Raw genomic sequence first — 25,544 nt, 5'->3', positions numbered from 1 at the left:
CATGCTTCTTCTTTTCCTCTCTCCTTCACCTAACTCTGGCTACCAAAAGTGGCCTTTCCCAGGAGGGAGGATACCTGGTCCCCAGGGTAGCAGTGAGGACAGAGCAGAGTAATTCCAGTATGGAAAATGTGACGTAACCCAGGAGTCCATGCTCCAGGTGCTGGCCACCCTGGGAGTGTTGCTGGGGAAGGTCCTTTGGGCTAGAGCCTAGCCCAGCCCCTATAATGTTTCCTTTCTCCTCTTCCTCCCTCCCAACCTCAGTCCCTGTGGGAGCATTTAGGGTCTGTGCACAGACCTTGGACTTCAGATCCCTTCTTTTCTCTGTCTTTGTGCTCAGCAGAATAGAGTGAAACTGCTGGATTCCCACTTTAGGTGAAGAGTCTGTCTGTGTTGGTCAGTTAATGTCTCACATGTGTCCCATCAGACACAGACACTGATTCTGAGCTTCCAGAGACCCAGAGTCAACAACATTCGTGGCGCATCTACCAAGCAGCCGGGCAGGCCCAGAGGGCTGAGGCAGACACACACCCTCAGCCTGGGCTTTCTCTCTCACACCCAACCCCGGGCTCCTCCCACTCGGAGCTACAGTTCATCCTGCCCTCCTCCCAGCCTTTCTCCTCTCCAAATCCAAGCCTAAAGGTGGGGACAATGTTGGCAGCAAGGGACCTAAGTGCCCACACTTCTGGAGCTCCTTCAGGGAGGGTAAGAGGAAGGAGGTCTGTGAACCCAGGTCTCAGTACCCCTGCGACCCTCACTAGTTAAACCAGTTCTTTCCTGGGGCAAAGGACTTCGGAGGCTAGGAGAAGACCTGCAGGTGGAGGATAAGCAAAGGGTAAGGACATCAGCATCAGCTTTAGCATACTGCTGCCCCATCACTCACTCCACACTTGGGAGGACGTGGACACAGTCCCCATTGCTTATCCTGGGAGGTACCAGACACTGGCCTTCCAGAACACAGCCTGATTAGACAACTCATCTAGTCCCCCCAAATGGCAGAAAGGGGAAAAGCGCCAGAGAGAAAGGGCTGGCATCACGGGGTTGAGGACACTGACCTTCTCTGCCAGCCTTGCCCGGCCTCCGTGGGGATGGAGCCAGGGAAGCCCAGCAAATGGGAGGGGCACAGACCCAGGCGTCCTGGGCCGCCCCGCCCAGCCCCCTCACCCAACCCCCGCCCCCCAGCCTCAGGGCACCGAGGAGGGAGCCGGGCAGGGGCAGGCGGCAGGGGAGGGAGGAGCGAAGGCGGGAGGGGGAGGAGGGAGCTGGGCAGGGAGGGAGGTGGGGGGGCAGGGAGGGAGAAAAAGAAAGAAAATATTTTCCGTGTCCCCGCCTGCAGAGTCAGTGTGCGGTTTGGGAGAAAATGTGTCGGATATTTTGGGGCGGTCACGTGGGCGGGCGGGCTCCGAGAGGCCCCGGGACAGTCCCAGCCTAGAGCCGTGCCCCCCCCTGGCGCCCCCCATTACCGCGAGCCCCTGACACCGCGACGCTCCATCCCGGAGACCGCCCGACGCCGGGACCTCGGGGCTCCGCGGCCTCCCTTCCCCCGCCCTCCCCCTTCAGGTGAGTCAGGCGGGGAAGCCGGCTCGCCCGCTCGCCCGCCCGCGGACTCCTGGGTCCTCCGCTGAGGTGGGCTGGGGGCGGCCGCGCTGCACAGCAACGCCGGTCCTTTCCTTTCCGGGACTGGCCAAGCTGTCCGTAGGACTTGAGGGGCCTTCCTGCCCCGACTGGGGTCAGCTGTGATGTGAGAAGGGAATGGGAAGATTTTAGAGAGGCTGGGGATGGGGTGGGTTGTCTGCCCTTGAATTGGGTATTGAATAGTGTGGGGAGAGCATTTGGGAAGAGTCTGCAGGCAGAGGGACATCTGTCCTTCTCCTGTGCTTGGAATGTGAGAGGAGATTGGGATTCCCTCTGGTGGGAAGAGACACAGGCCCTGGGGGCTCCGAAGCGTGGATTTGATGGTTCAAGCTGGTGAGTTCCTCCTTCCCCAGTAGAATGGCACAGCTTGGACACCAGAAGGGCGAAGAAAGGTGGCTTAGCAAGTGGTCTTGGCTGTCTGGGTCTAGAAGTTGGAGGGAGGAGAGGGGCCTGTGAAATTTCCTTGAACTGCCAGTTCAGGATTCCCTGTCACAAGGTGGGAGATCCTCTGCAGTTAGAGGAGCCCAAATGGAACAAAAGAAGAGCAGGAAGATTGGAACAGGGAGCCAGGAGTCCTAGTCTTGGAGTCCCATTGACGCTGCCTCTCTGTCTTCAGCACTTACAGCCCAGTCCCCTCAACCTGACCCAATATGTAGGAGGGAATCTCTGCAGGTGGCCAAGAGGGTAAGAATATACATGGTTGATGATGGTGGTTGGGAGTGGGCAGGGAAGCCTGAGAAGGGGTCTATATGTCAAGAAGCTGAGATAATTGTCCCCTTTCAGGGCTCATGTCCTGGGCAGCTGGGATCCGGTCCTCAAATCTGAGGTTGCAGCCCTTAAGGTCACACCTCAAATGCTAAGTTGGGGTTGAGGACCACAGCCAGTGTCTCATATCCTTGAGGGAAGTAGATAGAAGACAGGGGAGAGGTGGGGTTGGAAGTGTGTGCAGGGTGCCTGGAGCTTGGTTATCCCAAATAGACAGACACACATAGACACACACACACTGTGGCTTAGAGCCTGGTAGGCAGTACAGGGCACTCCCCCCAAACCCGGCACACCCCCACCCCTGGCTCAGAAAGCCACCTAACTGGCACCTCCAGTTCCCCCCTCTGCCCCACCCTGCCCGTGCCCTCCGATGCCCACACACATTCCACTTGCATTGCCTGCCTACCTCCTGGGCACTGCCCCTCCCTGGGGCCAGTGGGGTGGAGGGAGGGCACCTGGGGATGAGAGGTGGAGACTCAAGGGTCTAGACTCCCCCAAGAGTGGCATAGGGCCAGGGAAACTAGGCCCACTGCTGCCTCCTGGTGAGTAGACAGAAGGCCCCAGCTAAAGCAAAGGATGCCTGGGTTCTTTGCCCAGCCTGCAGATGGGGTCATGGAAAAAGGTGGTCGTGTTTATACAGAGGGGAGGGGGGTGGCGGGTGGAGAGCAGCCTACAAGAGCAGCTTTGTTCTAGGCTCTGGAGCGGCAGGGCAACAAGGAGACGCCCCCTTCCATCCGGCAGCCCCCTTCATCCATGCCCTCCCCTCAACTCCACCTCAGGTCTAAGAGAAGCAGCATTGTAAGAGCCCCTTTCCCCTAGTCAGTTGCCCCTCCCTCCATCTGAGGTGGCATCTGGAGAAGAGAAGTGCTGTCTCCTTTCCACAGGTCCCCCAAAGAACCAAGCATCTAGGACCTTGTTTAGGATTTCCTTTTACTTTGTACTATCTTTAATTCCTTGCCATCTTCCTCTACCCTAATTAAAGATACTCCCTTCCCTTCCCAGCCTAGGTAGATAGACTGAGGCTCACAGAGGGGAGGAATCTCTGTCACCTTCTTCTCTTCAGTGGATTCCCAAGGCCCTTCTCTGAGGCAGTATAGGAGGAAGTCCAGCGAGAGTAGGTTTGTCCTTTGCTCATTTATAGCCTCCTTCCTTGGTGAGAACCTGGAGTCTGAGCATCTCTGGGACCCCCTGCTGAAGTCCTCTGCCCTGCTTTTAAGGTCTGTTTCCAATATGTAGGTGAGACAAAAAGATAATGGAAGTTGGAGCGGATAACTCCATTCCTAGTCTATAAGCAGAGTCTGGGACAGATGGCAGAGTGTGTGTGTGTGTGTGTGTGTGTCAGGGGGTGCTCTACTAGCTTCTTACCCTTGGCATTGGAGGGGTTAATCCACTTGGAATGCGGCCCAGCCTGTTGAGCTATGGCCCAGGGGCCTCGGGGGCCCAGGACTCCTGGCTCTACCTGGGTTTAACCAGGGATGAGGACCTCATGGAACTGGGGAAGGAAAAGGACAGAGAGCCTAGGAGCTCAGGGCTCAGATTTTTAGGGCCTGGTAAAACACTGGCTAAAGAGTTGGAGGGTCCTAGGGATATGGGTAGTGCTTGGTGAGGTGCAGGGGCCGCTTCATGCTGAGTGAAGGATAGTGGTGTTGGAGGGTGAGTTCTTGTAACCTCATGACAATTTACTTTCAGGGTCTTGAAGGCCAAGGTAGAGAAGGAAAGAAAGAAAAAGAGCAGAGGTACAAAGACTGAGCGATATTTGTACTAGAAGCAAATACTGATGGAAATAGAATCAGAAATGCCTCTTGCCTACCTCTGTGCCTGCCCACCCTGTGGGCTCAGTGTGTTTCACTTTCTCTTGGTCTTTCTCTGCCCTTCTTCGTGTTATTCTGTTATGGTTCTGGCTGGTGGAATTACCTAGGCCGGGGTGACTCTCCCTCCTCAGCCCATCAACTCCCTTGAGAGGTAGGTGGTTCTGGGATTCCTGGGAAAGCCAGCCTTTCTCTTTTCAGAGCATCAGGAGAGGAACCACCTGCCAATCCTGGGATTCCCATTTCTTCCCTCTCCCTGCTTTTCTTCCTCTTCCCTGGGTTCAGGTTAAAAATCTTCTGGACCCGGGCCAAAGTGGCTAAAACACCTGTAATCCCAGCTACTGGGAAGGCTGAGCAGACAGGAAGATTACAAGTTTGAGACCCCATCTCAAAATAAAAGTTTGGAATGAGCACAGCGCACTGGCAAGTGCCTATAATCCCAGTGGCTTGGGAGGTCGAAGCAGAAGGATCATGAGTTCAAAGCCAGCCTCAGCAATTTATCAAGGCCTTAAGCAACTCAGTGAGACCTTGTCTCTAAATAAAATACAAAAAGGGGCTGGGGATGTGGCTTAGTGGTTAAGTGCCCCTGAGTTCAATCCCCAGTACTGGAAGAAAAAAAAAAGTGTGTTGGGGACGTAACTTAGTGGCAAACAACTTGCTTAGCATTAGCAGAGCCCTGGATTCAATCCCCAATACTGCAAAACAAATAAAAACAAAAAAATTCAGGGGGAAAAGCTATGTTCAAGGGAGAGGATACAGGGAGAGCTTTCAGAAGTAGGCAGCCCAAAGATGAGAATGAAAAGGAGATGGAGCCCAGCGTGTTGGCTCATGCCTGTAATCCCAGTGACTCTGGAGGCTGAGGCAGAAGCATCTCAAAGCCAGCCTCAGCAAAAGTGAGGTGCTAAGCAGCTCAGTGAGACCCTGTCTCTAAATAAAATACAAAAAAGGGCTACAGATGTGGCTCAGTGGTTGAGTGTCCCAGTGTTCAGGTGGTACCAAAACAAACAAACAAACAAACAAACAAAAAACAATGAAAAGGAGATGGAGAAGTCAAGTAAACTGAGGACAAAGAGTTTTCTGGCATCATAGTTGTCACATACTAGGTGTCCATTAACATCCCTGATTTGAAGGAGAGGTACAAGAGAGAGCTTAAGGATTGAGGACTGATTGGAGACAGAAAGATTTAGGAGGGGAAAGGAAGAAGGAATATTGAGGAAGATAGAGAAGGAAATGATAATTTAAAAAAAGCATAGAGGAAGAGAAGGCACAATGAGAAATGAGATATCTACATAGTATTTAGAATGTGCCTTGCATTATCCTAAGCACTCTACACATGTTAAATTGTTGAATCCTCCCAAAAAACTTATGAGGTCTCTGTTGTTATTCCTAAATGGCATAGGAGGAATTTGAGGCACAGAGAGATTAACCCATCCAAAACCCCACAGCTAGCAGATAGTGGGGATATCAGTTCAGTGATCTAGCTCCAGAATCTGGGCTCCTAGCCAGGCACAGTGGCACACACCTGTAATCCCAATGACTCTGGAGACTGAGACAGAATTACAAGTTCAAGGCCAGACTCAACAATTTAGAGAGACCCTGCCTCAAAATAAAAACTAGGACTGGGGTTGTGGCTCAGTGGTAGAGTGCTTGACTGGCACATGTGAGGCACTGGGTTTGATCCTCAGCACCACATAAAAATAAATAAATAAAATAAAGGTTAGTGTGTCCATCTACAACTAAAAATATTTTTTAAAAAATTTCGTTCTCACCCCCCCCAAAAAAAAACCCCAAAATAAAAGGTCTGGGGACGTAGCTCAGTGCTAGAAGATCCTTGGGTTCCATTCCCGGTACCAAAAAATAAAAATAATAATAATTAAGAAACAGAGTCTGTGTTTTATTGAACCGAGGGGTACTTAACCACTAAACCATAACCCCAGCCCTTTTTTTATTTTTTAATTTTGAGACAGGGTCTCTCTCAATTGCTGAAGCTAACCGTGAACTTGCAATCTTCCTGCCTCAGGCTGCCAGAGTCCCTGGGATTATAGGCATGCACCACTGTGCCCAGCTAAGCCCAGCCATTTTTAAAAATGCTATTTCAGCAAGGTGGCAATAGCCTGTAATTCCAGCAATTCGGGAAGCTAAGGCAGGAGGATCACCATACTCTTCTTCAGAGAGGTGAAGTGTAGGGCCCCAAAGTTACAACAGAGATATGTTTGTGTGTGTGTGTGTGTGTGTGTGTGTGTGTGTGTGTTGTTTGTTTGTTTTGTGGTGCTGGGGATGGAACCTAAGGTCTCACAGATGCTAGGCAAGTAGGCAAGATGCTAGGAGGCCTCTGAGTTATAACCTCTAGCCTGAGAGTTTAAATTTCCACACCACCATTTATAGCCATGTGACCTTAAGCCACTCACTTAACCTGTTTCCTCATCTGCAGAATGGGAATCATAATTCCTACTTCATGGGATTAGTGTGGTGTGAGGGTTAAGTCTGATGTCTAGCCCAGTTGTGTGCTTCTTGATCACTACTCAGTCAAGAAGCCCTCTCCACCAGAAGTCCTCAGACTGTCATTCACCTTACAACCTGTTTACCCCTCCCTGGAACTAATCTGGAGAGTTTCTCAGAGCCTGTACAATTCCCTCCCTTCCCTCTCTACCACATAGAAAGTGCCTCGGGTCAGGGCAGTATAGACACTGCACTGAGGGAGGGCCATGGGGCTTGGGAACTCAGAGTGATCACTCTCTCATCTCTCTTTCTCCCTAGGATCCTTGGAGACCCAGTGGGCAGGCCAGGCAGGGTGGGCACGGAGCCTCCCAGGCCAGGGCAGTGGGCATGGGCGGGGGCTGTGGCTGAAGACCACCCCCGCCCACTGCAGACCCTGGGGGACTCCCACATCGCAACTGCCATGGCTACCAATAAGGAGCGACTCTTTGTGGCTGGTGCCCTGGGGCCTGGTTCTGGCTACCCAGGGGCAGGCTTCCCCTTTGCCTTCCCAGGGGCACTCAGGGGGTCTCCACCATTCGAGATGCTGAGCCCTACCTTCCGGGGCCTGGGCCAGCCTGACCTCCCCAAGGAGATGGCCTCACTGTGTGAGTCTCAGGGATTTGGGGGGATGAGGGAAAATGGAAAGAGGGCATTTGGCGGGTGGAAGATGTAGGACATTGGCATCCCAGTTAGGAAGGTGGGTGGGACCTAAAGAGGGAAAGGGAGACTGGTGAGAAGGTGGAGGTGTGGTCTAATGGAGTAGTGGAAAGCAGTGAAGAGCAGTAGTGGTGGCGAGGAGGGGTGTATGTGGACTAAAAGGAATGTTTACAATGAGAGTTCTCCTGCTCAAACGGGATGGGGAAGTCTCAGGCCTAAAATCAGGAGGTCTAAATGTGCCCCCTGTCTGTCCTCTAGCAGAGGGAGCACCTGTGTGTGGACAGCCATGGGTGCAGTCTAGCCTAGTCTGAGACTGTTGCCTGCATGCAGTTGGAAGGTGGGGGGTGGGGGGTGCAGACTGGGAAGTCAAGGGATCTGGGAGGCCAGTCAGCTGGCTCTGTGATCAAGAGGTAAGATTTTTCTGAGGCTGCAAAGCCAGGAAAGAAACCTAGTACCAGGTGCCCAAAGATGTGTGGTGTCAGGAGACTCTTCTGCTAGGTTTTGGGGAGGTTGGAAACAGCCATTAAAGCTATCCAGAGAGGTGGAGGGGGTGTTCCAGAAGCATCCTCTCCTCTAGCCACAAGGTTCTGGACTCCTCCCTTCCCTCCAGGTCTGGCATAGTGCCTGCGTGCTGTGCAGATCCCTACTTGTCCCCCAGGCTTGCCTTCTTTGGGTTAAGCCTTTGAGTGCTGACAGCAGGCAAGGCTTGGGCCTCCCTTGCTTCCTTGGGGACCCCTCTTAACCCACTTGGTCATTGTTCCTCCTGGCCAGACCATTATAGGTGGGGGTGCCCATGAGCTGGAGGCTGGGCTACAGGGCTCTGAGGGATAAAGTGTCAGTGGGTAAATGAGTGAAGAGAAGACCTCAGATGGAGAGAGGGGAAGGTGACTGGAGGAGAGAGAAAGAGAAAGGGAGCTGGGTGAGAAGAGACACAGCCTTTACAGCTGTACAGGCTCAACAAGCTCAGAGACTGAGGTGGAAGAAAAAAGGCCTGCCTTCAGGAGGGGGCACTGAGAGAGCTGTGTATGCACTAGACTGAACTGTCAGTTCCTCTGGAGTATGTGCATCTGGAGAAGGTGTGTGTATCCCCAACCATATGTAGTTGTGTGTGTGCAGCATCTCCTTAAGACTCTGTTCATGTACAGAATTCCAGTGTGTGCAACAAAGAGTCAGTGTGAGGAGAGAGGAGGTATTTAATAGGGCCGCTGGCGGTGTGTCTGGTGTTTGGTGAGGTCTGCCAGTGGCATGTCTGTAGTCCAGTAGGGCTTATTGAGTAGCATGCAGGTGAATGAGAGAGCACAAAGCCTCTTTTTTGGAAACTTCAACTGGGCTTTCCCCTACCTTATTTTCACCCCATGAATCTGTTCTAGGGGTTGGGGGAAGTGGAAAGAAACCACCCTCTCTCCCTGTGAATGTACTTGTTGTAGAAAACCATACAACTCAATCTCCTGGGACTTGACTTTTCCAGATTCTGGGAGAGGCAACTAAAGGAGCTGAGGTAAAGGGGGAAAGGAGAAAGAGAATGAGAGTGGGAAGAATGCTGAGAGTCAGGGGCCAGTGCTCAGTGAAGTTCTTCTTATGTCTCTGTTTCCTGGACACATGGAGGTCAAGGTCAGGGTTCAAAGTGAAGTCAAGGTAGGGGAAGGGGCCAGGCTAGGCATCAGCCCCAAAGACTTCTCTGAAGGAGTTGGGCTGAAAGGAGAAATCTGAGGGAGGAGCTAGAACCAGGGCAGGTAGCTGGGGAGGGTGCGGCCTGCATGGAGGGACAGGTCTGGGCAGGGAAGTGGCAGGTGGGGTAGGAAGGAAAGGAAGGCTTGGGTCCAGACAGCTTGTGTGGGGGTGAAACACACAGATTCTAGTGGTAGTGCAAGGGAGAGGATGGGATCTGGCGTCTCAGAGACCTCCCATGGGAGAATAACCAAAGGATGAGAGTGCCATCTCTCATTTCTCTGACACGCAGTCCCTTTTGGCTGGGGCCATCTTAATGGACAAGGATTAGAGTCCTAAATCTGATGCCAAAGCCATCCTCACCTTGAGTCTGCCTCTCTCATCACTCTTTCTCTTACTCTGTGGACACCCTCTTACACAGAATAAGGAAGGAGCCTGGAACTTTTCCCTAGGGCTGACTTTCAGATCTTATTGTAGAGTCTCCCTGCCCCTTGGGGACATCCTTGTTGAGTCTTGTTTCCCTTCTTGGGGCTCTCCTCTGGCCTCAGTGGGTGCGACAAATCTTAGAACTGCACAGTGGAGGAGGGGAAAGGTGAGGGGAGTATGTGCTGCTGAGGTGGAGGCAAGCATGGGCCTGTGTGCATGGAAAACAGAGGGGTGTGTGTGCGCGTGCGCATCATACATGCATGTGCATGAAACCCCTGTCCATGTCCCTGTGTATCTCTCTGTTTGTAGACATTGTGTGTTGTGTATTTGCTTTATCAAGACTACAGGGAACAGAGTGTACTGGGAGGGAAAGGAGGGAAGGGAAGCATTGCTCTCCTTCCTGTCTTGAGGAGATAACTGTGGTCCTGGGGACCTGGCTATTTTTCCCTTGAACTGGGTGACGACTGCCCTGGCCATGGGGTCACTATCTCTGGAGTAGGAAACCCAGACTTCACCACATGTGGGGAAACTGAGGACAGACTGGAACAGGGAGAAAAGGAGTTCTACTGAAAAGGAACTGAAGAAGAGCCCCCCAGACCAAAACAAGGACATGAAGGGCAGCTACATAGGCTGAAAAGTTGAGACTTAGAGAGAGCCAGGCACTGGGAGAAAGAGCAAGGAGAGCAAGCCGGTGGGTAAGGGTGGCGAGAGGCAAGGCGGCAGCAAGGCCTCCTCCAGGAAAAAAACCCCAGTGACTGCCTCCTTCCCCTCCCCTACTGGTCTCTCCTCCTCCGGCTCAGGCTCCAGCCTCAGGCCGACACAAACGGGGCTTTGATTGCAACAGGAAACCTCTCTGGCGGGGGGAGCCGGGCAAGCCGCCGCGGATGGGGCCTAGGCTGCACCCCCCTCTCCTGGCCCCCTACCCGGTCCCAGCCCCCATCCTGCCCAGCGATCCTCACATCCTTGCTTTGGGCCTCGTCCCTTATTCACACCTCCCTATCCCCTCCTTTTTCTGCTGCCCCCTCCTCCTCCAAAGACCCCTCCCATTGCCCTTCAGGTGGGACTCCTAAGTTAGGACTTACCCTTCTGGGCGGGGCCTGCTTCGCTTTGAAATACCCCTTTTTCAGTTTTTTGAGGGAGGGTTTTGGAAGAAAAGGAAAATTTAGCATGAGGAATTCAGAGCCAGTTATCCTCAAGCCTCATCCAGAAGGTGGCAGAGCTGGCGGGGGTAGGGATGTATATGGAGTTAGTTGTCCTGGGTTCTTCCCCAGACCTGGCCAAACTTGTCCTTGCCAGGGTGGTAGGGCTGGTGGGGAGACAATGCTAGAGTCTGGGTGTTAAGGGCCTTGTTAGCGTGCGAGGGCTATACTTTCTTTGCCTCTGGGGCCATTTCTTTGTGGGGATCTAGCTGGGAGCGGGGGTGCCCTGGTGGTGGGGATCATAGGAAAGGGGTGAGTCAGGCAGCAGCCCCCCCTCATACTTCCACCAGGCTGGCGGAGAACATCTGGTTCCCATGAAATGCTAGAAGGCTAATGGGTCTAATTGCTGCAATAAGGGCTGGGGGAACTATGGGGAAAAGAGGGGGCACTAGATCCCCCCATCTTGCCTTCTACCCAAGGCTCTACTGTCTATCCAGAATGGGGGGTTGGGGTTGATGGGAAGGATGGGCCTGACACCCTGAATGGCCTGGATCTAAGGCCCCCTCTCCCTGCAGTGCCTGGGAAGAACACACAGATGGGGTGGTGAGGAGTGGGGTGCATTTGGTAAAGAGAAAGGGGGGGCTATAGAGGACTCATGTCTTCTTGGAGCCCTCCTCCCCCTCCTCTTGTGCCCTCCTCCCTACCTCCCTCCTTGTGGCCTGGCCACTTCTGGTTCTAATTACCAACCAGGCAGGCCTGACTTAATTGGGACCTTTCAGATTTCGGAGGGGAAAAGGGGGCGGGGGGTGGGGGGGACAGCTGACAGCCTGAAGTTGACTAAGCAGGACTCTTTCCCCTTGTTTTGGGGGCACTCTCCATTTTGCACTTTTTTTGCACTGGCAATATTCTGATTCAGAAGCCCACCATCCCCCCTTTTTTCTTTTTCATTGTTGGGGTGGACTCAAATGGGGTGTCTGGGTTGGAGCATGAAGGGGGAGCTCACCCTGGGTTGGAAGAGCCCCGCATTCCCTCTCCATCCCAGATTCAAGCCCCTCCCCCCCCCCGTCAGCCGTGCCACCTCAACCCCCCCATCCACAATTCAGGCCCTACTTCCCAGCCCTGCCCCCCTCAGTCCCTGGCAGCCACCCGGGCCCCTCCCCCGCTCCCGCCTTCCCTGCCTACTCTGGCACCCCTTCCTGCTCTTTATTCTTCCAAAGGCGCCCCACTCCTGCAGCACCCCAGCGCGCCCCCCACCCGGTACAACAGATTCTTAGAAAAGCGTGCCCCGCCCTTGCCCAGCCACAGCCGCCAGGCGGGGGAAGGGATCGGGCCGGGTGCTGCTCCCGCTCCCCCGGCGCTCCCCGTGTGAGCTGCGCTGACAGAGCCGGCTGGGCCGGCCCGCCGGGCGGCCGGGCGGCCGGGCGGCCGGCGGGCGGGGCGCGGGGGAGGGGGTGGTTTCCGGGAGTCGCCGCCGCTGGCGCTGTCCCGGGGCCAGGGTCCCCGATTCAGCCCGGCCCGGCAAGGGCAAACTTCTGACGTGGCCAACCCCCCGCCCCCTCGTCCCCTTCTCTGTCCGGCGTGAGCTCCCAGTGCCGGAAGGGGCAACTAAAGGAACAGTGAGGCGGCCCTTGAAACTCTCAGAGGGGCACTCAATGTGGCGCTGAAGGAAGGAGGGGGCAGTTCTTGTCTATGGTGGGGGTATAAATGACCGTGGAAATAAAGAGCAACAGCGATTATTGACGTGGGGGGCATTGGCCCTTTGGGCAACTGGCACGTTAGAAACTTGGGGGAATTGGCATTTAGGGGGCAGTTTAGTCTAAGGTGCAGTTGGCACTGTATGGACAATTTGGGGGTAGTTTTGTGTTCTGAAAGTTAAGTTAGATTGGAAGAGAGGGCATTGAGAGAGGCAGTGGAGGCGCTTAGGGAGTGTCAGTCGCGGGATGGGGCTTCGGGGACTTGAAGGGAGGCGGCCTAGGACGCTGCGGAGGGAGGACAGCTCGGGCTAGGAGGGGCGGACTCTCCGCTGAGCTGGAGGGGGCGGGGGGGACTCCGCAGCAGCGCTGGCGACGGCCTGGGCGGGGCGGGGCGGGGCCGGGTCAGGAGGAGGTGAGCGCGCCCGGCCACCCGCCCCGAGGGGGGTTCCCGGAGAGTTCACGGCGGGAGCGCGCTCCGGCCCTTGGACCGGGGGTGGGGTGAACGGGAAGGAAGGGGAAGGCAGCGCGCGCGGAGCCGCAGGAATGTACTGTTCGGCCCTGAAGTGCGCGCGCGGAGGGAGAGGGAGGAGCCAGGCCTGGGAATGAGGGGGGTGGAGGTAGTGCAGGTCCTCTGGAGAGCTGCTGCGCGCGGAGAACCTCCACGTTCTCTTCTCCCAGTCATCCTTAACACCCTTGCCTGTTTTAACTTCTGTGAAAAAGGAAGGATTGAGGAAAGGGGAGAATCCTATGAAAGGAAACGCGTGTACTTGGTTCCTCTACTCCTTCCCCCTATCCCGACCTGGGCACGCGCCTAAGGGCAAATGCGTGCAAAAGCCTCCGGGCTGTGGAGAGAGAATGCTTACAAGCTTTTTTCCGAGTCACATGGGTTTGCACAAACATATGTGCACCTATGAATTTATGTGCGTGCAGACATGCATGTGCACTATTGCATTTTTGCAAATGCGTAGTGCTTTGCCAAGATAAATGCATGCGTGGATGGATGTGTGAGTAAGGGTGCGCGCCGCGCAGCGAGTGTATGTGTGTGTGTGTGTGTGTGTGTGTGTGTGTGAGCGCTCCACTCCCAGTTCTGCTCATCTTGGTGCCCGGCCCCCTTCACTCTCCAAGCCCCACCCCCCACCCCTCCAGGCTTTGCTTTTACAAAAGGTCTCCCCAGTGCTAGCTGCCGAGGCGCCCAGAGTGAGCGGGACCCAGGCTGGAGCGGCAGCCCGGGCTTCGCGCCCCGCCCAGTCCCTTTCCCTTGCTGGGGATCCCCCTCTTCTCCGCCCTCCCTTACCCCCCATGCAGCCCAGCGCTCTATGCTAGCCCTCCCCCTCCCCCCCTCCAGGAGCGGGGCGCCGCCGGGGGAGGAGGGGGAATCGGCTGCGGGTCCTTGGTGTTTTAGCACCCAGCTTCCCTCCAAGCCGGGTCGCGATGTACGACTGCATGGAATCGTTTGCCCCGGGTCCGCGACGACTGTATGGGGCGGCCGGGCCCGGGGCCGGCTTGCTGCGCAGAGCCACCGGCAGCTCCTGTTTCGCCGGACTTGAGTCTTTTTCCTGGCCGCAACCCGCCAGTCTGCAATGTAGGTACTCGAGCCCGGGGGTCGGGTGCGGGGTGCAAGAAAGTCTGAGGCTTACCCTTTCCGTGTGTAAAGGTTGGAACTGGGGTGCAAGCGGAGATTCTGGTCCTTTCTATGTGAAGTACTGTCCCTTTAAATGCGGGGGCTTCGGCGTCTCCTTTGCGTGTATGCAGTAGTGTTTGGAGTGTGTGTGGTTTATATGGTGGGTGTTTAGCTAGGACCTGTGGTTGATGCACTCCAAAGTTCCTGGAGATAGGGAGAGACCGAAGTGTGTTGGGAGTTTGTGCCTTCAGGTTCCTGGCCCCAGTTGGATATGGCACCTAGGACGGTGGATGGCATTCGTAAAGTCCATGTGCGAAGTTGGGAGTGTGAAAAATATTATTTGCAGAGCGTGTGACTCCCTGGCGTGCGCAGCGCCTTGAATTGGTAGTGTGGGTGGGGGAGTAGGGGGTCTCTGCACTGTCGCTTTCAGACTGCGTTGGCAGATCTGCATGGCCCCTGTGTGGGGATGTTTGTGGCGTGCGGCTGGGAGGGTGTGTGCCCCTGTGTGGCTGCGGGGGCGGCTTTGGAAAGTGCTGTGTCCCAGAGTGCATCCTGTGTGCTCTGCGTGTGGAGTGCAAGGGGTTATACACATAAGAGAGTAGAAGGTGGGCTCTATGCGCGCGCGTACATACACACACACACCCCGCTTTTAAAAACAAATGTTTGGAAACGTGTATTGGGTTGTATGAGAGAAATGACTCTTTTTTTCAGTGACTCCAACACACAACTTAAGCAGGAAGCGAAAAGTTTAAAGCAAAGTCTGGGTGTGTGGTGGGGGGTGACCTGGAGATGACAGTGCAGGAGAGTGGCACTACTGGAGTCCCCAAATATCCATCTTCCCCCACTGTGAAATGGAAGATGCCAGACCTGGGGCCCTGGAACCCCTTTCCAGAGCGGTAATAAAAAGCTGGGGACTGAGAGGCAGTAAAAATGAAGTCCAGATGAGAGGCGGCTTTGAAGCCTGGGCCGCAGTGCCTGGCGGGGGTGGGGTGTGGGGAGGGGCCGGGAGGGGAGCCTGGAGCACCCCCCAAATTTACCCGGGGCTGGGACTGCGCTCACAGCCCGGGTGCGGATGACTGGGGGACCCGGGGCTTGTGGGCACGCTAGGAAGGGGCGGGCAGCGGACGGGGCGGGGCGGCGGGCGCTGGGGGAGTGCGCACGCCGGGTCACCGAGCCCCCGCCAACGCGCCTCGCTCCTTGGCACTCGGCTGCGCTGTTTACAAGTTCAGATTTTTTTTTTTTTTTTTTTTTTTTTTTTTTTTTTTTTTCGTCTTTTGGTTCCAGGGCAGAGCTGCTCAGATTTAGCAACTGGGAAACTGGAAGAGGGAGGTGGCAAACAGGAGACCGTACTTTGGGTGGGGCGGGGCAAGAATTAAAGAGTGCCATTTAAAGGGTGGAGAAAGCATGGAACTATTGCTTTGCACCAAAACCTTGTGAATTCTTAAGCTTCTCATTGTCCAATGGGATGGGGAATTGGGATATGTTGAGGGGGGTATCTGAGGTGGAGAGAATCTTCCAGGAGGGATTTGCAGGGGTGGGTGCTGGGCAGAGACCCTATCCTTATTTAGGTCCCTGGAAGCCCCTTGGACTCGGCTGGCAGAGTGTTTTTACATTTCAATTTGGACTAATAATTTTGACCTCTGGGGTCCTGGTGGGCTCACAAAGCCAGCCTTAGGCCTATCTGCATACAACTTTCAGAGGGTTTAGAGAGGGGAGCACTGTATGTTTGTGCATGCTCCCAGGGTTTGGTGTCGAGGTGCTGTGCTGGCAAGCTGAGGTGTTTGTCTGGTGGTTGAGCTGTTTGCTTGTAAATGTGTAGCCAAGTGCTGGGTGTTGTGTGTCAGCCTTGTGACTTGCCATCCTCCTCCGAGGTGTGACTGGAGTTAGTGCCTGAATGCTGGGTTGTGAGTTCCTCTGTGCCAGGATTGGGTCGGGGTTAAAGGAGCCCTTGTGAATATGTCTGCCTCTGTGCCCTGTGTGGTGTTGGCCTGTGAGCATATGTATGTCTCCAAGGAGGTGTGTGCTAGATTGGGAGTCCAGGCTACTCAACTCTGGGCCTCGCAGCTGGGAGCGTTTACAGCCGGTTATAAAGAGTTTGTTTGAAGCTCCGCTTAGCCTGGCCAGGAATTTCCTCAATTTCAGCAATTTGGGCTTTAAAAGGAGAAAAACCCAGAGCCCACCCCCGCCTCCCCAGCAGGGGTCCCTACCCAGCCTTGCACCAGCATCCCTAGTGGGGTCTCAGCCCTGGGCAGAGGAGGGATAGACCTCATTAACTTCCCAGCCCTTCACTCGCAGACTGACCTCAGAGCCACTGGACTGAATTTAGGGTTGGGGGGATATGCTAGAGGGGTGTCGAGAGAATGAGTGACAGTACCACTTAGATGGGAAAAGCTGACCGCCCCACCCCCGGGCTGGTCTCCCTGGGGCCCCCAGTATATAATTGGCTGGCGCTGCCCCATGCCAGTCCGACCGCACCCAGGCCCTTGCGTAAGAGGAAATGAGGCAGCGCTCTGCGGGCAGGGAGGGCGGCAGCGCTGGAGAAAGCACCACCCCACGCACAGGCTTGTGGGCAGGACACTTGCCCCTAGGGGACACTAGGGTGGGCCTGAGGGGCGAGGGGAGGTCCTGAAAGGCATTCCATCCCTCCCCACAACTCTCAGCACTAGCCCTTCCTAGAGTCACCCCCCACCCCCCCCCAATTTTGAATAGTCTTTTGACACCTTCTCCCCCTCCCCTCTTTCATTGGGGAATCTCACTCCGGCAGGATTCTTATGCTAAGAGAGAGAGAGAGAGAGAGAGAGAGAGAGAGAGAGAGAGAGAGAGAGAGTGTGTGTGTGTGTGTGTGTGTGTGTGTGTTTGGGGGGCTGGGGAGGGCTTTCCTCCTGTGGGGCGGGGGAGGTGACCTGGAGCCCCTGCTTAGGACAATCCTTCTGCTCTTTCAGCTGCATTGGGGCAAACTTCTGACCATTTGGGCATAGATTGTTAGGAGGAAGGAGGTGTTCATGAGGTGGGTTCCTGGGACACTCCTTAGGGAGAGTCTTGAAATAACTTGGACTCTTCAGGTTTAGGTAACAGGTCCTATAGACTGAAAAATTTACAGATGCCTGAACCTCTGCAGATCAGCGTATACTCAAAGGATTTACTCAGCAGCCTCCTGCACAGAGCACATCCTCCGCCTTGTGAACTGCAATTGGGTATTTTCAGAGGCAGTTCTGGAGTGAAGACAGCCTGAGAGAGGGTCCAGAGATAGGTTCCCTCCCCCATCAGCTCTGTTTACCCACTGTCACCAGACTCTCCCATTTGCTATATCCCCAACAGCTTCTAGACCTGAGAATTTGAGCAAATACCTCAGTCTCCTGCCTCAGCTTCTGCAACTCATGGCTACTTAAGTCTAGTCAGAGCACCCAGAGCCTTGGCTCCACCATTAGCTGGCAAGGTGGCACTGAGCCCATCCTGTCCCCTCTCACTGCTTCATTTCCTTTAGGTGTGAAATCAGTCTGTTGCCTGATTTGTTTTCTGACACTTGTGCCCCCATGAGGGCCATTGTCTCAGTGACTTCTGGAGAAAAGGACTTTGATAGTTATTTGGAGGGCAGGTTGAGGGGAAAAGATCAAGGATTACCTGTACTACTTGAGAGAAATGAGGTCCTGTTTTCATTTCTAAGTGTCCCAGCAGGTCATTCAGCCAGGTTCCAGCTGCAGGTGGCCTATATTGCCTTACCTGCCCCCACATCAATCGATGCCCCCAGGGAGGGTGGTGGGAGGCCAACTACCTAAAAGGATCTTCCAGAGTGACAGAAAGAGATGAGAATTCAGAATTGCAGGGCCCTAACCCTGCCACCCTACCCATATTATAATTGGGTTAACTGAGGCCCTGAAAAGTTAACTTCCAGGATGACCTTGATCTGGAATTTGGAGAATTGAACAGCGTCATGTAGGGCTAGGACTGGCATTATTGTGGAGGAGTTGGCCAGACTGCGGGGTGGACTTGGACCCCAACAAGACACAGTGATAGTGGCTGCCTGGGACTTTCTGGGAGTGTGTGCAGGGTGGGGTAGTACACTGTGCAGGAGATGGCTGTCAGCAGTGGGCCAGAGGAGGAATGGGCATAGGTTGATGGGGAGGCTTGTGGTTTGGGGGCCCTCCCCTGACCCTCACATCACTGCCCCCACAGCGGTGGAGACGCAGAGCACTAGCTCAGAGGAGATGGTACCCAGCTCGCCCTCACCCCCGCCACCTCCTCGGGTCTACAAACCTTGCTTCGTGTGCAATGACAAGTCCTCTGGCTACCACTATGGGGTCAGCTCATGTGAAGGCTGCAAGGTGTGTACATATGGGGTGAGCTGATTGGGGATCCCTAGTTACCTGGGACACAGGTGCTGTATGTGAGTGAGCATGTGTGGGGAGAGGGGCTGCTTTGTACATACATAGTTGGTTAATAGATTAGGGCAGGCCTTGGGTATTCCCAGCATCCTGCTTCATTGACACTTATCTATCTCCTTAACTCCAGGGCTTCTTCCGACGCAGCATCCAGAAGAACATGGTGTATACCTGTCACCGTGACAAAAACTGTATCATCAACAAGGTGACCAGAAATCGCTGCCAGTACTGTAGGCTACAAAAGTGCTTTGAAGTGGGCATGTCCAAGGAAGGTAGGCTCCTATCCCTAGCCTGGGCAGAAGCAGTCCTGTCCTACCCTGTGGTTGCTTGTCTTCCCTCTGGCCACCCCCACTTCCCTGACCTCTGTTGTCTCCTCTCAGACCAGTCCTATTTGATTAGCTCCATTCACCGAGAGGCCCCACCCTTTCCCATTCTCCTCTCTTCTTAACCCTTCCTCTGAATGAGTGAATGGGTATGGGACTTCACATTCCCTCTGCATTATGCAGGGGAGTGGGCTTCCCAATGATGGTTCACTCTTCTCTGCTGTTCCCAGGACTGAACCTGAGATGGATCTGGGGTGGCCCCTCCTTTCCATCCCCCCCCCATTGTGCTGCCAAGGCTATAAGTGGATATCCTGCCGCCTGCATATCCTGCCCCCCCCCCCCAGCTCCTGCAGGGTGACAGGAAGGGCAGGATGGAGCCGAATGGCCTGGAGAGAGAGCAGGGGCTGAAGGCCCTGGGTGGGGCTGGGGAGAGCCAGCCTGGGAATAGGAACTAACATAGGAGATAGGGCAACTGAGGCACTAATTAGGGTGCCAGGGAATAGCTATTCATGGTAAGGCCTGAGTTCATTGTTTGGGTGAGGGAGGACATCTAAAAGGAGTCTCTGAGTGTCCTGACCCTCCTCTTGTGCTTCCCCCCCAAGCTGTGCGGAATGACCGGAACAAGAAGAAGAAAGAGGTTAAGGAAGAAGGGTCTCCTGACAGCTATGAGCTGAGCCCCCAGTTAGAAGAGCTCATCACCAAGGTCAGCAAAGCCCATCAGGAGACCTTCCCCTCGCTCTGCCAGCTGGGCAAGTATACCACGGTGAGGAATGAGCGGAGCCCCAGTGAGGGCAGGGACTGTGCCTTTCGGGAATGGGTAAAGGCTGTGTAGGAGGCCATGGTCTGGGACTGAGGACGAAGAGGGCAACAGTATGCAGAGGAAAGAGTTTGGGGTATTGGCAGAGAGAAGACAACTCCTAGGTGGCCTTTGTTTGCATCCTAACCTCCTTCTCCTCCTCTGCAGAACTCCAGTGCAGACCACCGGGTGCAGCTAGATCTGGGGCTGTGGGACAAGTTCAGTGAACTGGCCACCAAGTGCATCATTAAGATTGTGGAGTTTGCCAAGCGGTTGCCTGGCTTCACAGGGCTCAGCATTGCTGACCAGATCACTCTGCTCAAGGCTGCCTGCCTGGACATCCTGGTATGTTAGGCCCTGTGGGTCTTGCCTCAGCCTGACCCTCATATGAGAATTTCAACAGTTCCTTGCTTCAAAAAGATTTCTTTGCCGGACGCAGTGGCACATGCTTGTAATCCCAGTGGTTCAGGAGACTGAGGCAAGAGGATCACGAGTTCAAAGTCAGCCTCAGCAAAAGCAAGGTGCTAAGCAACTCAGTGAGGGCTGGGGTGTAGCTCAGTGGTCAAGAGCTCCTGAGTTCAATTCCTGGTACCAAAAAAAAAAAAAAAAAAAATTATTTATCCCCCCCAGTCATTTGGGACTCCCCACATCTTCTCTACCCAAGCTTACTTTTTCTTCTCCTTTACTTACTGGGGATTGACTCAGGGCCTTGCACATGCTAGGCAAGCAGTCTACTACTAGATGACAATAGTAGATTTTTGAGATATGATCTTGCCAAGTTGGCTTGATTGGCCTTTAACTTGTGATCCTCCTGCCTCAGGATCCTAATTCCCTGGGATTACAGGCCTGTGCCACCACACCTGGTAATCCAAGCTCTTTTTTGTCTTAGGCCCTGCCCCTAGGACCTGTTCATGGCTTTCTGGATGCCCTGCCTCTTCCTGACTTTTTAGGGCCTCCCTTCCTCTAACCTCAGGTCCTCCTCCTTTCTACTTTCCTTCCCATGCCTGTTTCAGGTTGCATTTCTTGGGGATTTAACTTCCTCACTTTCCATTTATTCCCTCTTTCCCCATCCTGTATGAAGCCCCCGTCCCCCCCCCACCATCCAACTTTGCCACAGCACTAACTCCCCCCTGTGCCCATCTGCAGATGCTACGGATCTGCACAAGGTACACCCCAGAGCAGGACACCATGACCTTTTCTGACGGGCTGACCCTGAACCGGACCCAGATGCACAACGCTGGATTTGGGCCCCTCACAGACCTCGTCTTTGCCTTTGCTGGGCAGCTCCTGCCGCTGGAGATGGATGACACTGAGACAGGACTGCTTAGTGCAATCTGCCTCATCTGTGGAGGTGCGGAGGCGCCCCCTGGTGTCTGCTTGGGCTCCTTTCCCACCACATTCCACACCTGATCTCTGGCCAGGTGGGAGACCTTGGTGGTCTCTTCCTTTGAAGTTGTAGCCCTTGGCTCCAGACACAGACTTAGATCCTGTAAAACTTCCTAGCAACCTCAAACATAGGACATAAAAAGGGAGAAGAGCCAGGGGAGCTGAGGGGACCCTAAATACTGGTGTTGAGATAGGGATCTGACTGTATTGATTTACCAGAGAAAGCCCCTTGCTGAACGGGAGAAGACATAGGGCTTAGGGCAGGGGAGGTACCCTGGTAGGGCTCAGGAACAACAGGAGGAGGGCCGATGGGACAGTCTGGGACCTAGAAGTTCATAGGGCAGGACCAATTGGGGATTAGAAACCTGTTACTGTGTCTTCATCCTCTCTTTCTTTCCCTCTCACTCCATTGTGCTTGTCCTCACAGACCGCATGGACCTGGAGGAACCTGAAAAAGTAGACAAGCTGCAAGAGCCATTGCTGGAAGCCCTGAGGCTATATGCCCGGCGCCGGAGGCCCAGCCAGCCCTACATGTTCCCAAGGATGCTCATGAAAATCACCGACCTCCGGGGCATCAGCACCAAGGGTTAGTCACCAGTGAGCCTTCACTCTCTGTGTTCCCAGAGCTGCAGGTCTTCTAGGTTACACAGCCAGACAGGCAGAGACAGGAACAGAGTGATTGAGAATCAGGTGACCTACATTGGAGTTCTAGTTTGGCCACATCCTAGTGAGAAGACTTTGGGCAATTTTTTTTTTTTTTTTAACTTTTTTTTGGCAGTCCTGGGGATCAAACCCAGAGTCTCCTGCATGTTAGGCAAGTGCTTTACCACTGAACTATACCCCTAGTACCTCCTTTACTTTTTGTACCTCATTTTAATGTTTGTTAACTGGGTTATACTTATGCCTACCATATAAACTGTGAGGACTAGACGATTTGGTTTGCAATGTGTTTAAAAATGTGAACTAAAAATTCAGTACTGGGTGTGATGGCACATGCCTGTAATTCCATTAACTTTAGATGTCAAGGCAGAAGGATCACAAGTTTGAGGCCAGCCTCAGGAAGTTAGCAAGACCCTGTCTCAAAATTAAAAATAAAGAAAATCTGGGGACGTAGCTCAGTGGTAAAGCACCCCTGCGTTAATCCCCAGTACCAAAAAAAAAAAAAAAAAAAAAAGCAAGAAAGAAAGAAAAGAAAAATGCAGTTCAATAGCTTCTAGTACAAAAACAAAGAAATAATGGAAAGAAAAATACAGGGGCTGGGGTTGTAGCTCAGTGGTAGAGCACTTGTCTAGCACATGTGAGACTGGGTTCAATCCTCAGCACCACATAAAAATAAATAAACAAAATAAAGGTATTGTGTCCATCTACAACTGAAAAAAAAAAAAAAAGAAAGAAAGAAAACTACAGTTTTATAGTGGGGCGTGGTGGCACACTCTGTAACCTCAGCAACAAAAGGCTAAGGCAGGAGGATCACAGATTCCAAGCCCACCTCAGAAACTGACTGAGACCCTGTCCCAAAATAAAAAGAAGTGGGGATGTAGCTGTGGTAGAGTGCCCCTGGGTTCAATCTCCAGTACTGTCAAGAAAAAAAAAGAAAGAAAGAAAGAAAGAAAGAAAATAAAAATAAATAAATAAAAGAAAGAAGACATCCTGAAAGAATGAGATGAATGGGCAGCAGGCGGGCAGAGAATACCAGGTAGGTGGTCCCAGACTGTGCTGGGCATGCCCAAAGGGGAGCCATAGGAAGCTTACGGAGGCAGTCCCAAGAACCATGTCCTTCAACCCTCTGAGCCTCTTTGCTTCTCCATTGTAGGAGCAGAAAGGGCCATTACCCTGAAGATGGAGATTCCAGGCCCGATGCCCCCACTGATCCGAGAGATGCTGGAGAACCCCGAAATGTTTGAGGACGATTCTTCGCAGCCTGGTCCCCAGCCCAAGGCCTCCAGCGAGGATGAGACTCCCAGGGGCCAGGGAAAAGGAGACCAAAGTCCCCAGCCTGACCAGGGCCCCTGACCTCCCCCGCCGTGGGGTTGGGCTCCATGCAGCAGACTGACCATCTCCCAGACGCCACCAGTGACTGGGGGAGGACCTGCTCTGCCCTCTCCCCACCCTTCCAATGAGCTCCTTGTTTTGCCAAAGTTTCCAGGGGTGCCTCTGTGTTCATCCCTTTTCTACTCTAACTGGCTCCCTCTCCAGTCCCAGGGGCCTGTCCTGCTCCCACCAGGAGAGAGGGCGGAGAGGTGAGCCTGGGTCTGGACTCTAAAATCTCAGCACTGCCCCTCAGATGTCAGTGTCCTCAGCTCCCCAGGGCAGGAGGAAGACCCTGCCATACCATAGCCCCTTCCTCTGCCAGGTGCTTGGGCTCTGGGAGCAAACAGGAACACTAGAGACCAAAAGAGAGGCAGGGGCTGAGCCCATCCTTCTTGCCCCTTCCCTTGGTGCCTAACGTTGTGTGATGCACCTGCTGGTGCCTTCTGGTGCCCCATCCTTGTGCCAGGTCAGGGTGGGGGCAGGCTGGGCCCTGCATTTCTGGGACAGGACCCAAGGGTGAAAGGGACAGATGCAGGTCCATTCTGCACCTCATTGCTGGGGTGCAGTGTTTACCCCATGTCCTCCGTTACAAACCCCTTTCCAGCCCCATCATGTGCCTTGGGCTCCTCCTGCCCCCCATCTCAGCCATTGGGCAGGGGCCCTCCTACACTACAGAGGAGCCAGGGATCCCTCTCCTAGTGCCTTCCACCCTTGATCCCCAGAGCAGCTTGGCCCAGGGAGAGGAGATGCTGCTTAGCTGATCCCACCCTGACCCAGAGGAAGCCTCTATTTATTTATTAGCTTTTGTTTACACCCTGGTATGACCCCTTCCTCCAGGGGTCTTGGGAGGGGGAGCCCAGGGCCTCTGTGAACCCTCCCTTCTTCCTCCAATCCCCAGTTTGTATTTAGCTGCCAAATAAGATTCCCACTGGCTCTCCTTTTTCTCTGGGGGGGTCAGAGTGCTGTCCCTTCCCCTCTGTTTACATCTCCCCTCTACCCCGCTGTATCGCATATTGCTGAGTTTTCTATTTTTGCAAAATAAAGTGATGGAAACTCATGGGATGTGGCTCCCTCTAGGCGTAGCAGGATGGGGAGGGAGAGCTCCTAAGCTGTTGGACTTTGCAACTTTCGTAGAGGTGCAAGGGAAATAGGATGAAGTACACTGGATAGGCCTGCCAAGCGGGGTAGGGCCTTGCAGGGTCCCCCTGAGTGCCCAGGCCTTGCACGGCCACCAGTTGAGCTCTTATCCCACCGGGCCTCGCTTTATATATTTAAAAGTGCCTATTTGCTCTTTTCTGGTTCATTTGCATGGTTGTCTCTGGCCCCAGAAGAGAAAAACCATAGCCTACTTCGTGTTGCAGTGTTTCTTTTTTTTTTTTTTTTTTTTGTGGTGCTGGGGATCGAACCCAGGGCCTTGTGCTTGCAAGGCAAGCACTCTACTGACTGAGCTATCTCCCCAGTCCAGTGTTTCTGTTTGACACCAGCCCCTCTGTGAGGTCTCCCACCCTCTGTGGCAGGCGGACACCCTAACTCCCTCCACTCCTCCTGAGCCCACTTTTCCTCCATGACCTCCACTTACCCCGTGAACCCAGTTACCTTCTCTCCCGACAGCCCTTCCTTCCCCCTATAGGCCTACCTCTGTAACACCTCTTTTTCAAAGGCCTTTGGCCTCCGCATTATGTCCTTCTTGTCATCCCCTTGCCTCTGTGACTCTCCTGTATCTCCCCCACCCTGCCCACTCTTCCCTGGACAGTGCTTTGCCTACCTTGTTCCTGGCTTTCTCCACTGGTGACTTGTGCCTGTGGGAAAGAAGTTGAGGATATGGGAAAAGGGGAGGAGAGAGGAGTGGGGGGAAAGCAGAAGAGGAAAGTGAAAGAAGATTTAGAGGAAACCACAGGGCCTGTGGGTAAAGAGGGTCATTGCCATGGTAACCCCTGGTTGTGGGGGAAGGGTAAAAAGTCCTAGCTGTCCCATAACTTGGGGCCAGCAAGAGCCCACCCAGGGAAGGAACCCCTCTTCTCCAGTTGTCTCCTGCTGGCAGCGATGCTCCTAGGATCCATCTGACGTTATTGAGCACATGCTAGAAGATGGGCACTTGGCTATGTGGTGTGGCTATAGCAGTGAGCCTAAGAACCAGTGCCAAGGGGGGCCTCTTCTGGTAGCGGGTACAGCTCCTATGAACATAGACCTAATGTCCAGGTCCCTCTCAAAGCTCCCTGTGTTCAGGTGTGGGCCAGAAACCAATCCCATTTATATTTCCACAACCCATTCTTACAGGCTTCGCCCTGTCTGGCCTCCAGCTGCCGTTCCTGCACTCTGCTTCTTTGCTGTCCTGCCTTCAACCCTTTCCCAGTCTCCACTACTGTCTTGGCTCCTCCGCCCTCCATCATATTCTCCAAGCCTGGCTCCGTGCCTCTCTCTCCAGCTTTCCAGCTGTCTGATCCTTGCGTTTTTCGAAGCCGTTCCACCTGCCTCCATTCCTTTTCACTCCTGGCGATTCTTGTATCATACCCTTAGTATGTACCAAGTACTCTTGTAAGCAATTGGTACGAATTATTTAATTCTCACCGTGATCCTAGAGTTCCACTTGACAGATGAGAATTCCTGCTAGTAAGGGAGAGCCAGGACTTGAACTCAGGCACTTTGGTTCCAGAGCCCATGGAGTTAAGCACACTAAGATACCGTGGTCCCTGGGTTTCCAAAATGATCAAGTCTCTGACTTCCTCTTCTCTACAGTACTT

At 53.9% G+C, this 25,544-nt stretch overlaps 1 protein-coding gene across 7 annotated transcripts; it reads left to right on the top strand.

The window, feature by feature from the left end:
- Positions 1-681: 681 nt before the first annotated feature.
- On the top strand, positions 682-23,860 carry Rarg (retinoic acid receptor gamma). Of its 7 annotated transcripts, XM_047548766.1 has the most exons (12): positions 682-832; positions 1,334-1,557; positions 2,249-2,316; positions 3,539-3,614; positions 6,963-7,288; positions 18,062-18,210; positions 18,398-18,539; positions 19,193-19,353; positions 19,555-19,731; positions 20,533-20,737; positions 21,200-21,358; positions 22,586-23,860. In XM_047548766.1, the coding sequence occupies exons 5-12, from the start codon at positions 7,105-7,107 to the stop codon at positions 22,783-22,785; spliced, it is 1,377 nt and encodes a 458-aa protein (XP_047404722.1). In that variant the 5' UTR covers positions 682-832; positions 1,334-1,557; positions 2,249-2,316; positions 3,539-3,614; positions 6,963-7,104; the 3' UTR covers positions 22,786-23,860. The 7 variants fall into 7 exon arrangements, with proteins under 7 accessions (XP_047404722.1, XP_047404721.1, XP_047404724.1 ...); XM_047548765.1 differs by lacking the exon at positions 3,539-3,614; XM_047548768.1 differs by lacking the exons at positions 2,249-2,316; positions 3,539-3,614.
- The last annotated feature ends 1,684 nt before the right edge of the window (positions 23,861-25,544 follow it).

The sequence above is a fragment of the Sciurus carolinensis genome, chromosome 4 (assembly GCF_902686445.1).
Source record: "Sciurus carolinensis chromosome 4, mSciCar1.2, whole genome shotgun sequence".
Classification (NCBI taxonomy): Eukaryota; Metazoa; Chordata; class Mammalia; order Rodentia; family Sciuridae; genus Sciurus; species Sciurus carolinensis.
Note: the sequence above shows the minus strand (reverse complement) of the source record. Positions and strands in the feature narration are given on the sequence as shown.

Bases quoted from the DNA above. Each gene is read 5' to 3' on its own strand.
- Rarg (XM_047548768.1), top strand. From the start codon at position 7,105: ATGGCTACCAATAAGGAGCGACTCTTTGTGGCTGGTGCCCTGGGGCCT. The intron at 7,289-18,061 runs GTGAGTCTCAGG...CTGCCCCCACAG, and splicing joins CAAGGAGATGGCCTCACTGT to CGGTGGAGACGCAGAGCACT. The intron at 20,738-21,199 runs GTGCGGAGGCGC...TTGTCCTCACAG, and splicing joins AATCTGCCTCATCTGTGGAG to ACCGCATGGACCTGGAGGAA.